The sequence below is a fragment of the Anneissia japonica genome, unplaced genomic scaffold (genome assembly GCF_011630105.1).
Source record: "Anneissia japonica isolate Jap-2015-1 unplaced genomic scaffold, ASM1163010v1 scaffold287871_len1641731_cov197, whole genome shotgun sequence".
Lineage (NCBI taxonomy): Eukaryota > Metazoa > Echinodermata > Crinoidea > Comatulida > Comatulidae > Anneissia > Anneissia japonica.
Genome location: NW_022712275.1, coordinates 613,162 through 627,729, shown reverse-complemented (window position 1 = coordinate 627,729; position 14,568 = coordinate 613,162). Strand labels below are relative to the sequence as shown.

General features: G+C 34.0%; 2 protein-coding genes across 3 annotated transcripts in view; both read left to right on the top strand.

The window, feature by feature from the left end:
- The window catches only part of LOC117107737 (multiple epidermal growth factor-like domains protein 10), a 10,346-nt gene extending 2,068 nt beyond the window's left edge, over positions 1-8,278 (top strand). Inside the window, exons 2-4 of the mRNA XM_033249489.1 lie at positions 977-1,111; positions 1,937-2,080; positions 8,199-8,278. Coding sequence (XP_033105380.1) covers positions 977-1,111; positions 1,937-2,080; positions 8,199-8,278 — 359 coding nt within the window. The remainder of the gene's footprint in view (positions 1-976; positions 1,112-1,936; positions 2,081-8,198) is intronic.
- An 816-nt stretch (positions 8,279-9,094) lies between these two features.
- Positions 9,095-14,568, top strand: part of LOC117107769 (protein sidekick-2-like) — an 8,624-nt gene continuing 3,150 nt past the window's right edge. For both annotated transcript variants that reach the window (XR_004445282.1, XM_033249540.1), the window contains exons 1-5: positions 9,095-9,968; positions 11,275-11,598; positions 11,811-12,095; positions 12,543-12,824; positions 14,128-14,418. Coding sequence is in view for 1 of the 2 variants with exons in the window: in XM_033249540.1 (XP_033105431.1) it covers positions 9,845-9,968; positions 11,275-11,598; positions 11,811-12,095; positions 12,543-12,824; positions 14,128-14,418 (1,306 nt within the window). In the remaining variant the exon portion in view is untranslated. The remainder of the gene's footprint in view (positions 9,969-11,274; positions 11,599-11,810; positions 12,096-12,542; positions 12,825-14,127; positions 14,419-14,568) is intronic.

Here is a 14,568-nt window from a genome sequence, read left to right as displayed (position 1 = left end):
ACATCTGGGTGGCACTTTTAAGCTTCCATAGGATCGGGACTACATACGTTGATTTTCAAACATAGGCCTATACCGCTCTCTAATACTAGAATGAATAATCGCACACAGGGGGCTTGAAATTACACCGGTACATTCTTTCAGGATTCAAGTAGGGATTCTGTCTGGAACAGGGGATTTTTTACATAAGGCATATTGAGTTTGCACTCAATAGCTTCTCAGGCTGGGTCTATTATCCATCATATTCGATATTGTTTTACCTTGAGCATGAAATAAAATAATAGGTACGGTAGTTTTCGCCGCACGACGTTAACCTTAACTTTAACGTTAGTATCCGACTTTCAGCGCTTAGCTTCGCCCCTTTTTTAAACAAATCGAAGTACGCATGCGTAAACCCGTAACCAACGTACGTCGAGCACGTAAAATCTTGAAATTAACGTACTCCGCAACGCAAGATGAATAAATTATGACGTCATCCGTTAACGTTAAGGTTAACGTCGTGCGGCGAAAACTACCTAATGGAATGGCCCATACACGAACTGCGTATTGTTCGGTAGGCAAAAGGGCGCCTGGATTCATGACTGCGCTAGCATATTTTATTCTAAAATCCTCTGATAGGGTGACTCTAACAGCATTGCTGACCTAAAGAAGGTATGCCTCTGTAATTAAAACTATTTTTAAAATATTTAAGGTGTGGACGAGGAACAAAATACAGTACATACAATTTGTTGAATATCCTCCATTCAGTCATTCATTTCTCTTTTTGTATTTGTATGTTTTTAACAATATGTATAAATAAAATTTGAATTGAATAGAACAGAAATACCGTAGGATCATGTTCAAAAACTGAATAATTATTCTCTACCATTTTTGTTCAAAGTGCGAAATAATAGCAAGCATGTCACATAATTAATAGCAAACTGAAAATTACTGGAACGTACAATCACTATACCGTAATAAAAATATTATTGGTTTATAGGATGTGAAACGATAGGGAAATATGGATCAACATGCAGCAAGGAATGCCATTGTGCAGATGGTGTAGTATGCGATCCAAGTATTGGATGTCCATTCGGACCATGTGAAGATGGATATTCCGGGGAAAACTGTCAAGGTTGTTGTAAAGAATTTTTTTAAATTTTCATTTTGCAATCGTAATTCATGTAAATTGAATTTATGGCAATACAATATCTTAATCTATACCTGTAACCAGGAGCCAGAAGAGTGCCAATGATAAACATGGTATAACATACATAAACGTAGGCCTACAATCTTATTGTTGTCTTTTTGTTGGCCAGTGTTGATTGTGTAGAAAGAGGCATTCCTTTCCACAAATTTGAGGCTTTTATCATGCCAGAGCAGAACTATTGCAAATTATGTTAGTGCTAATGGTAATTTAGGCCTTTTCAATGTTAGGTAGTATTTATCTGTGTGAAATTATTATTATACAAAATATTAAATCATGTTAGGTATATTTCTCGATTAGGGCTTTGACGTAAAAAATATGTTTCTAATAATACACATTGCGGTCTGCATCCCCATCATTTTGAGAGGCACTAAATAGAACTTACACCAGAGAATCCCCCAATTATGTGAGACTTACCTGAATTTTAATTTATATACTGTACTAACATGGAAAAGATCACATGGACAATGAGTGTTTCTGTGACTACCTTAAAGGGCTGGGTCCAGTTAGAGTAGGAATGCAGGACAGGAAATTTTGGCTTAAAAGACCCACTCGTCCTTTGGGGCAAAAATAATGCGGACGAATATGCTGGGGCTTCTCCATGTTTAGGAGCTCCTGGCGTAAACCAGTGAGAGCTCATCTGTTATGCCAAAGTGACCACCCTTATACCCTTTGAGGTACCTTTTTTCATTTGTTTGCTATTTGTTTTCTAAAATTTGTGACGCTTTACTTCAATGTTTCCTTTACGTGTAGTTCATGACACATGCTCTAGAAGTTATAGGGAACTGTGTGTGTACGGCTGTCTTTGTGAGGATTATGGGCCATGTGATAGAACCACTGGAAGTTGTGGAAAAAGGGAATGCAGACATTGGTTGACAGGGAATGATTGTCAACTTGGTAAGCTGTTTAATAATTTAAAACTTTTTTTTATTGATTTCCATCCTCACCAATCCCCAACTGTCATTATCGTTCGTTGATGAACTATTTTTGATACGATTTATAGCATCATGTTCCTAAATAATTTGAGCATTGTATTACATATTTGATCTATACATTATCTGTGTTCCCAGTGCTAAGCAGCAAATTTATTTGGAATATTATATTCCTATAATTTAGCAGCTGCTACCTATAAATTATAATACGGCTCCATTGTGAATGATGTCGTACATGTCATTGTAAGGCAGATGGAGTACCAAAGTGGCAACAAATATTTACAAAGCGATTTTGTTAGAAACTGTTGATATCGATCTGTAATACTACCAAAAAAAAAAAAGAAGTTCCGGTCATTGAAATTTGTTTAAGACCTTTTAAATTAAAAAGGGTAATTCTATTTATAGTAACAAGGTTGTGGATGAGGGGGGGGGGTGAATATATAGCCATAGCTTACCTTAATTCCAAAGAACATGCATTTCTGAGGATAATATATTATTGTTCAGTGCCACTAATTTTTTTTTATATCGAGGGTTACGAAAAAAATCATTAATGGTGTCATACGGTCAAAGGTCAGTTGTTATTACAACTAGGCCCGGAATGGGCCCATTAAAATAGCAGTAGATTATGTACTTTCCTCGTCGAGTCCTTGCTTTTTTCTCTAAACAAAATGTTTTATGGCTCATGAAATCTTTAAAATGACCTGATCGGTATTTCATAACTTTAAAATAGCGTCCTAAGATGGCCGACATACATTTTGCATAGCCATTACTCAGTACAAAAAACCAGAGGATCCACTAATTAGTCGTTAATAAAACAAAAAGACAGCAACTCCGAAAGAGACAGAGACATTTTGAGATTCAACGTTTTGATCTATTTTGTTACTCAGTAACAAGTGGCACTTCCATGGGATTTCCAGTGGCAATTTATTATTTTATGGGTTAAGAAATACGATGCAATATATATAAATAAATGAAAAGCGAGTTTAAGGAAACTATAAACAAATATGAAGTTCAACTTAAATGGCGTATGTGCATTAAAATATGTAATAATAAGCACGGTACCGGTAAATGTCTGTGCTGGAGCCACACTCATAGTATTAAATCATACAAAATAGCAGAAAAAAAATACGGCTTGCAATAAAATTATAAAAGGAAACATCAAAACGTGATCATTATTATTTTATTATTGTTATTATTGCTATTATTCATACCTAAAAGGCAAAAAATGCACTAGACAATAAAAAACATTCATAAAGAGAAAAAAAATGCCAAAATCATGATCATTATAAAAATTCTTATTCTAATCATGTATTAATTCAATTATTTATTTGATATTGCACACGAAGAAGTAATAATAGAAAAAAAATACGACTTGCAATAAAATTAAAAAAAGAAAACATCCAAAGCGTGATCATTATTATTATATTATCGTTATCATTCCTATCATTCACAATTAATTCAATTAAGTTCACCAACTAAAAAAAGCATTAAAATAACCATCAAATTGCACAGAAAAATCCAGTTCAGAAGAAAAAATTCGGACAGCAATACAAAAAAAAGAAGAAAACATTAAGACAGGATAATTGTTTATTATTGATTATTATTGCTATAATTTATGATAAATTCAAATAGAAAACACCTAGATAATTATTTATTATTATTATTTATGATAAATTTAAGAGGAAATATAATTAAAGGTGCACTGCTCTCTGATTGAGATTGAGGGAGATTTAGTTTTGGAAAAAAAATAGATTTTTCAATAAATCAATAAGAAATGGTGTTGGTCTATCTGTCTATCTGAAATTGTTACATATTAACTGAGATATTTTGCTACTGAGATTGCAATTTATCCTATCACATCGAAACTCGGATGAACACTGGGTGTTTTTGGAGTTTTGCAAATTTCTTAAAAATGAGTAATCTATGTTCGCTGAGCATGACTAGATTACATAAGGTACTTATGCTTCATATAGGACTTTTAACTGCTAGGCCTACCCAAAATGGTACGAAAAGCTCTTTACTGAAGAGATTCTAACATATTAACTTGTCGGTTTGTGAGGCTAGAATTCCAAACTGGGGTAGCATATTATAACAGTGAACGTAGATATCACTTGAATATTGTGATCAAAATCTGGTCTTTGATAGGTTAAATTTCTTAAGCAGTTTTAACATAAATAATTTTCTGTTTACTCTCTGAACAATGTTAGTTACATTTGATTCCCACTTAAGCTTATTGTCAATTAGGGCACCAAGAACTTTCATAACTTCAACTTCCATTAGTAATTGTGATAATAAGTTTAATTGGGGTTTTGGTGGTTCCCTCGTAGAACTGACGAATATTGTTTGCATTTGTCAACATTGAGTCTCACTGTTCTGGTTAGACCAGGATTCTAGTTTTAAGAGTTTGTTTTGCATAATTGGTAGGGGACGTTTAACTTGCCCGTTGACAACTATTAGTCAAGTCATCTACATATTTAAGTACTAAAGGTAACAAAATATCAGTAGTATTAGGAGTATATAGGGCGTCGTTAACATGGGGGATAAATAAAGGAGGACCAAGTTTGTTAGAGTTCCTATGTAGGCATATACAGTTTTCTATATATGAACTCTAGTTTGGCACCTTTTGGGACGCCACCTTGCAGAATTTTACTATTGGAATTACTGTACACTGTAATGCCAAGTGGCGTAACGCCTCTGCGTCGTCCTCATGCTGCGGTCCTCAGGGCCCCCGACTCCTAGGGGCGCAGGACTCTTACCCTTAAGGTCCTCGATCTAGCACCCTGACCCAAATGAGTTTTGTTGATTCATAACAAAATAAACTGTAGGACACGCATCACATTACACCCAGTGACGGATTAAGGGGCCCCTAGGTTTGTCAAATATGTGAAAACAATAGAGATAAAAAGAGAATGATATTCAAATTTTAAGTCTGTTAGTGCCATTTCCGGCCGCCATCTACAGGTGCTATAATCATAGTTTTTTTTACCTCAGCCCTAACGGTGATGGGGCTGAGGTGGCACAGACCAGCCATCTCTGAATGTTCCTCCCTGGGCTCCTCTATTCTAAATTCCTACTAAATCCGCCACTGATATCATATCATTTTTTCGTCGTTGAAAATATATATAATATATAAAATGGCAAACATGATGTAAAAACATGTGCAAACCCCACAGTGAAATTGGTAACGAGGACCGGAAAAGGGCCCCCAGTCTCAGAAAACCACAGGGCCCACGGCCCTAGTGTTACGCCACTGATTAGTAATGCCCTTATACCGTAAACCTCGAATTGAAGCCCAATGGGCTTAATCTCGAGATAAAGCCCATCTTGAATTGAAGCCTCCCTCCCCCCACCCTTTAGATTTAAAAATTAGCCTCGAAAAAAAGCCCGTGGGCTTCTTTTCAAGATAGCATAGGCTTCTTGTCGAGATAGTGCAGTACATACACTGTACATCATGAATTTAAAAAAATAAATAAATTGAAAGCAAGCTTGGTTTATACAGTAGGTTTGATGATTTATTAGAAGTTAAATACACTCCATGATATAGACAGATGTTACAGTGGCCTTATTTATTGTTTCATAGTACAAATTCACAAAATTTACAGCATTCTGGGGCGGATGCAGGTAGTGCAGGCGGTGCGATCGCATCCCTCCCCCTAAATTGTGTTAAGAAAAATTATTGTTGTATTATAGGCCTATTGTTGTCATGAATTTTTAAGATATGATAGTGCAACTTCCGGGCACCCTGAGGTCCATGCACCTCAACCTGGGGCTGAGGTGCGACAATTTTGTAAACTCTCTTGCACCCATGAGCGCAGGCGACGCGTCCCATCCCCCCCCCCCACCCAAAAAAAAACATTTAAAGGGATAGTCCCCTCACTTTTCGTCCGCAATGCAATTTCATAAGTCAATGAGATGCCTGAACTGCTGAAATAAACTGCATAAATGACCCAGTTTTAACGTAAGAGCGCTGTACAGCCAGAGTACCGTCCATCTTATTTTATAGCAACAACCGGCATCCTTGCCCACAAATATCTGAATTACCTATAATACACAACTCGAGTGCGCGCGCCTTTGTTATAATTTGAGAAGTATGAGAAAAAGCGTGCAAAGGTAAGATTGGTTTTCGGCCCATTTAAGTAGGTAAAGTAAAGTAAATACATCAAAGACAATATTAATTGTCTTTAATGTATTTACTTAAAAGTTTTATTTTTTATGGTACATCACAGCGATTAGATCGATGGTGATGACGTTTACTATATTAGAGTGTCATATCCGGCATAGAGGTACCGTACTATTTTCCCAATTGTACCACCTCAGCCCCAACTATGATGGGGCTGAGATGGGTGTGAACTCACGGTTTTGAAGTTAAAGTAAATACATCAACAAAGACAATGTTTTTTTTGTAGTACCTTACATCAAACATAGCTGACAAAAGATTATGGGAATTTGTTGGCCCTTCATTTTGACATAATGGTGATGTAATGATGATGAATTTTACTATTCAAAAGTGTCATTTTCGGCCGTCTAGATTTTCGCACCTCAGCCCCAACGATGATGAGGCAGAGGTGGATTTGACCTCACTTTGAGGTGGGTCAAGAAAATTAAATACATCAAAGAAACTGTTTCTTTAGTTTTATTTTTTATGGTACACCACTTATATTAATTAGATCTTTGTGGTTGCCGAAACTCCCTGATAAACGATCATGATAAATTTGCTGGCGCTCATTTAAACTATATAATGGTGATGTGATGAAGATGAATTTTACAATATAAAAGTGTCATTTCCGGCCCTCTAAAGGTACTATTTCCTCAAATTTTTTTAATGTTTATTTTCTATGGTATATCACACATATCAATTAGGTCTTTATATATGCCTAGTTGGTTAAGGCGTCTGCATACACAGCAGAAAGTCGCGGGTTTAAATCACCTTTTTTTTAACACTCATAGATTCCTCTTTTTTAACCTTTGAAAATGTATTTATATTTATATATGTAAAATATTACCGCAAGATGATTTAAAGTGTGTCTCAAACATATCATATATCTGTTTAACCTTAAAGCCTCTGTGGTCTAATAGTTCTGACACTTGCTTTGGCATCAAGAGGTCGCATTTTATTAAACAATGTATTTATTCATTTATTTATTTATTTACAGGATTACATTCGTTGAGAGCTATGCTACACGATGTACCATTATTCCTTTATTCGATCACTCTACATTTCTTTGGTGATTTATATATAATTCAATAGTGTTAACGGCTATCTTGACTTATATTATATACATACTGTATATATATATGATTCCCAACAGAGACTTTTTTTCATACAAATAATAAGGACCGTTGTTGATTAAGTATGTTTGACACGATTTATAACTGGTGGCAAACAACAGTTGGTATGAAGCAGACATCAATTGAAAAGAAAACAAAATAATATTGAATAATAATAATAATAATAATAATAATAATAATAATAATAATAATAATAATAATAATAATAATAATAATAATAATAATAATAATAATAATAATAATAATAATAATAATATTATTATTATTATTTGGGCGAGCCAAATGGCTGAGCGGTTAAGGCAGGGGCACCGTGATCATCACCTATTTTTTAACACTCCTAGATTCCTCTTTTTTAACGTTTGAAAATGTATTTATAATTATATATGTAAAATATTACCGCAAGATGATTTAAAGTTTGTCTCAAACATATCATATATCTGTTTAACCTTAAAGCCTCTGTGGTCTAATAGTTCTGACACTTACAAATACAAATAATAAGGACCGTTGTTGATTAAGTATGTTTGACACGATTTATAACATCATCTTCCTATATTTGAGCACTGAAGATATAATGAAAATTAATATTTACAGATAATTATATAATAATTATAAATCAAACTTAATAATTATGAGGAAAAAAATGTAATAAATATTCTTGCTTATATAACATCTGATCCTGTTGGAAAAACATTCATGTGCGTGTTTTTTCAGAATATACTTTAAATATAGGCCTACAGTAATAGAAAATAATACAGCAATAAATAAGTCTAATATTGTTTTATAATTACTTTCAGATGCAGCTATTTCTTCGACTAACTGGTGGCAAACAACAGTTGGTATGAAGCAGACATCAATTGAAAAGAAAACAAAATAATATTGTATAATAATAATAATAATAATAATAATAATAATAATAATAATAATAATAATAATAATAATAATAGTAATAGTAATAGTAATAGTAATAGTAATAATAATAATAATAATAATAAATAATAATAAATAATAATAATAATAATAATAATAATAATAATAATAATAATAATAATAATAATAACAATAATAATAATAATAATAATAATAACAATAATATTTGGGCGAGCGAAATGGCTGAGCGGTTAAGGCAGGGGCACCGTGATCATAGCCAACAATATCGGCACAGGTTCGCGGCCGGCTTGCTCCTATAGTTCTGGTGGTCTTCTCAGATAAAGACTATAAACCGTAGGCCCAGTGTACACAAATGCTCATGTGCACTTTAAATAACCCAGTACATCTTTAGAGATGAGTAGGGGGTTACCCCGGTGTACTGGTTTACTCGGCCCCTGTCGTGGACAGATGAAAGTGCGCCAGTTTACTGGCTGCGGTGATGAAGTGACCATCAAGGGAGGAGAAAGTTATTGAAAAGTACAACATCTAGTCCCGAGCGCATAAAGACCTCGTTTATCTGCGCTATATAAATCCATTTATTATTATTAATAATAATAATGATAATAATAATCAAATAATAATAATAATGGTAATGATGACAATGACAATGGTAATTAATAATTAATAATAGTATAATTGATAATATAATAATATTATCGTAACTATTACTATTCTTCTCCATATTCCCACACACAATAACACAAATTACAATAGTGTAAGAAACGACACAAACTTCCTCATATTTATACATTTACAATCCATGAATTTGATTGAGATTACACTCTGTTGCATTTCAATGTGTTACGAATGTATATAATTATTTAAAAAAATATATATTCTAATTACTGTACTTGTTAGTAACTCTCCCATTACAGGTTTGGTTCAATCAGGTATATTTTACTCTTTAACCCTTACCCTAATGTTATAGTCATGATTGAAAAAACCTTCTTTTCTTTATATTTAAGATATACCGGTACTTTCTATGGAATAAAGGACCTTTTTGCTATTGTGAGGGGAGTTCTATAATTTTATGTTAATAATGAATGACGTTCTTTCTTACTTCCACGTTAATAATAATGACATCTTGTAAGGCGCACATATCCATCTTAGTGAGCTGCTCTCGGCGCCATTTGCAGCTCTTTTTGAATTTTCCTATATTTTATTTAATTTATTTTTGTTGAAATAATATTTCTTATGTAAATATTTATTATCAACTTAATTAGTGAGGAAAATCAGGCAAAGACAAGTGCAAAAATCTCCCCCAGGGGTCATTAATCCATCATCCAATTTGTATAACTTACATTTTCTCCTAATTATATAATACGCATTACTAACAGAGCCTCCTGCGGGCCCAGAGGATATACAGGCAATAATAAGCCAAAATGCAACAAACGATATTCCAGGAGAAATTGATGTTAGCTTCGGTAAACAAAGAGGAGGAGTAATTATACATTACAAGGTACAAATCATTGATGGCGACGGAGATGTACTTGGAAATACCACCACAGTTGGTATGTTACCTGCAACTGTGACAGGTGGATTCCCTTGTGAATCTGTAACACCACAAGTGGCAGCATGCACATCAGCAGGATGTGGTTTATTTGCAAGTGGTCCCAACATTACGATGAATCCTGCAGGTAAAAAGATAACATAATTATTACTTATCACAAAAATGACATTAAAAATTATAATAATAATAAACGTTATGCCACCCTGGTTAATGGCAATTTAATGTTAGTCCGAGCGGTTAAGGCAAGGGCACCGTGATCATAGCCAACAATATCGGCACAGCTTCGCAGCCTGCTCGCTCCTATAGTTCTGGTGGTGGAACAAGTCTTCTCGGATAAGGACTATAAACCGTAGGCTCAGTGTACTCAAATGCTCATGTGCACTTTAAAGAACCCAGTACATCTTTCGAGATGAGTAGGTGGTTACCCCGGTGTACTGGTTCACTCGGCCCCTGTCGTGAACAGATGTAAGTGCGCCGGTTTATTGGCTACAGAGGACATGAACTGACCCTCAGGGAAGAGAAAGTTATTGAAAAATGCAACATCTAGTCCCGAGCGCATAGTCGTTTATTTGCGCTACATAAATCCATCTATTATTATTATTAGTCTGATTAGTAATAAATAATATACTGTATATGAAATTAAATGAAAATGAAAATACAATTAATTAATTTTTTTCGGAATCGGTTTTTGCAGAAGTTTGCACTTGGTATTTCAGACAATATATTTGTGATTCATATTTTTTTTTTTTGCGTATTATCAATAGCTTGAGAAAAAAATGTTTCCTTAAAGGAAGATCCACAAAATTTTAACATTTAACCAATATTTTAGCCTCATACCTCACCTAATTTAGCACCCGAATGGTAATTAGAGTCATAGTTATCCCAATGTGGCAATAACTTGTATTTCTCGAAATAATGGACCTTTCCGCTAAGCCCCGCCCCTTGGATGTTGTTGCTAAGGTCCCACAAGGCGACAGTGTTAAAACAGGCGAACACGTGCGTTTGTGGGACAACAAGTGTGTTTGTGAGACGCGCGCGTATTCCTGGCGCTGTTCTGATTAGTCAGTTGTTAAGTTTGATTGACACTCCGGAAAGGTCAATTATCAATATTTTTCAAGTATGAGATATGGCAATTGATGATTCAAATGCTTTAGTGGAAAGCAGACGTGTTGTCACTGATTTCAGTTTCAATGAATAATACAATATTTAAGCACACTACATATTTCTAGCAATAAATTAGCATTGGTTGTGGAAGATACCATTTGGTAGTTATAGGGACATGGCTTGTATTCATAAAACTGCAAGTGTATGTTTTGATTATGTTATAACATATGCTTTCTTATTTCAGTCCTAAAAATTGTTGATACATTCTGAACACCAATTTCATTATGTTTATTCCTATTGATATAACAATGTTGTGATATTCATTCTAGCTCCTGGTGAAGTATCTGTGAATGTAAAAGGTGTGCCATCGAGATCGAAAAAACTGTCCATATCTTGGTCAGCACCTGAGGTGGTCCATTGCCCAATAGTTGAGTACAAGATAGAATATAAACTTACCCATCTTGATCAGTGTCAGGACCAAAGTAATGAATTTGAAGTCAAGATTGTGAACCATACAAAAACACAAGACATCTTAACAAAACTTATACCATTTAGTACTTATGACGTAGTCGTTTCAGCTGGAGTAGATGGTATGAATGGTAAAACAATTTTCACTCCTGGTCGGACTGGTTTTGGGCTCACAACATCAGCAGGTTAGTACATCCAGATTAAAATAAAAGGCCTGTTTAGATTAAACATTTGTTCGAAGAACAAAATCACAATAATTATTTGTATTGTTAATTTTTCATAAGAGAAAAGAAAATGTTAAATTTTTATACCATGAATGATTAACCTATCAATAAATTAATATTTTTACCTTACTATTTTCATAATTATTTCATAACTATTACTTGATTAATTTTAGATGCTACTGCACCACCAAATAATATAATTAACCACAAAACAGAGGATGCACGATCACTGAATTATACATGGGAAGAAATTCCATGTGGTCATAGGAGAGGTGCTGTAGAAAGGTACAACTATAATCTAAAAATAGGTTCCCGTATTGTAAGACAAGGTGTTGTCAGGCCCAGAACTGTGAGGATCAGAGGCCTGGTTCCTTGTACCTCATACACATTCATGGTGAGTGGCAGAGGCCCTAAAGCCCAAAGCAGTGACAGTATTAAATCAAGAACAAATGTTGAAGGTATTATCTCTTGTTTATTTCTAAAGGTGGCCACTTAGTTCAAACTGAAATTTTGTCCCTAATGCGAAAAATTGCATAACATACATGTGCTTTACTATGTAAGAAATGTATGGTAATTATTTTGCTGATTACAGTAAATGGTAGGCCGAAAGTTAACTAGACAAAATCATAGTAAATAAACTATGGAAGAAAAAACAAAGGAAGCTTGCAAATGACACTAAACAACTACAGATAGATAAAGAGAATGAAAGATCAATTCATAATAAATAAACTATGTGATGAGGAATAAACAAAATAAAATGCATATATCAATATTAATATTATAGTTAATTATAATATTAATATTATAATTAACTATAGCATTTATATCAATAATTAACTATAGTTTATAGTATTTATATCAATAATAAACTATAGTTTTTTTTTTTTTTTTTTTTTATATATTAGTCCCAGAGAGCGTAGAAAATATCACCGTCCTTGAAACTACCTTGGTATGGGACAGACCTCCACCTTTGACTTGTGACATTTTGAAATATCACATTCACGCAATTTTGATTGAAAAGGATCAGTGTCAACAAGTTGGTAGAAATGAATATTTTACAGTAGAAGATGCTGAGGTAAATTTGTTAATTTTGAAACCACATTCAAGGTATCGCGTCACTATCAGCGCTGAAACAGATGCAGGGCTTGGTCCGGCAACTGCTCTGGAATTTATAACGCCTCAAAAAGGTAAAACAATATGGATTGATTGAATAGAACACAGTTACTGAGACACTCATAACAGTTGACATTACTGTGATGCAAGCTGATTTAATTAGATGGATTTCTCTAGTTCGGCCAAACCCCCATTTTAGCAAACAATCCCCTTAAAAAAGAAACACCAACTTTCAATTTAAAAATCACAATGGTTCCGCTTCAGATGGCTTCAAACCGTCACCACAATAGACTGTTCCATTGATGACACCTGGAGGCCCAGTTACACCTTGTACCAGGGGTAGACTGGGACCCAGGTAGTTACTGGTCCATTAATATATATTATTTTCACTTGGGACCGGGGGAGTTATATGCTTCGACACTAATTACACATGTGAACAAAAGCCAACATTAGACATTTCAGAGGTTCATATCTGCTGTTCCTTGAATGCTCAGAGAAATAGAAGGAAGGGGGAAACTAAATCATTAATTTATTCTTAATTAAGGAATTTATTTGGTTTTTTTTTCGTGAAAGCTTAAATGCCTTGCGCTTAAGACATCAACAGGCACAGAGTATTCCAAATTTGAGTAGACGTATGTAAAAAGATGGTTGTTCTTGCTCGAGGTTGAATGAGTGCATGGGCATTCATTAAGAGACGATTTTTTGTGGTCCAAAGGTATATTAAATGGGACGGAGAGCATACTTTGAAGATCTTTCGGACATTCTTGACACTGCATATTACAGAGTTGCTGCCACGATATGCATGTGGAGCAAGCTTAAGATTGCAAAGCTAACTATATCCAATGCCATTATTGATGACTTAAGACGCATAATGGGTGCATTTTTATATTGCTTTTTGTTCTGTTATAATTAAATAATAATAATAATAATAATAATAATAATAATAATAATAATAATATAATAATAATATTAATATCCTGGATTTATATAGCGCCTAATGTCCACAGTACCTCTACGCGCTGTACATAAACAAAAAGCCGAAAACATTATGAGTTCAAGCAAATATAATCAAAGAAAAGTCAGACAATTATTTTCAACAGAAAGGGAAGGTAAAATTAAAATGCAAATCAATCAATGTATACCTCCTGAAAGACATGTGTTTTAAGGAGACTCTTAAGAATGGTGATAGATTTTGCATTCTTAAATATTATCTCAATTAAAATTTTCTTTTAAAACCCCAAAAAGGCGCATTGGTCAACGATCGAGTGAAAGATATGCCAATTCGCCAGTGCCTTGGGCACCTGATATGATATATTTTTTGAAAAGTTCCAGGCCTGTAATGAAGATACTAAGTTTTATTCTGTTTTGTTTATGTAGTTCCTAAACGTGGCCCAAAAGAAGTTAATGTTACCGCTGTGTCAGCCACAGGAGCCAGTTTTGCATGGTCTCAAGTAGAGTGTGGTTATAGAAGAGGTCTAGTCATAGGCTACAAATTCAGCTTGCAAAATGCAGATGGCCACGAACTTTTCAGTAACGTTGTGACAACTGAGCTTCAGTGCGAATTTGACGACCTAAAGCCATTTACTGAATACGTTTTCAGTGTAAAGGCTTTCAATTCTAAAGGTGATGGAATAAGCAAAGAATTACATATAACAACAGACGAATCAAGTAAGAATGTCTTTTTCAGTACAGTATTAAGATACGTTATGTTTTTCTTTGGTTATTTAACTATTATATTATTTTTGTGGATAAAAAATATATGCTTATTATAATATATATAATATATATATATATTCATTTATATATATATATATACTG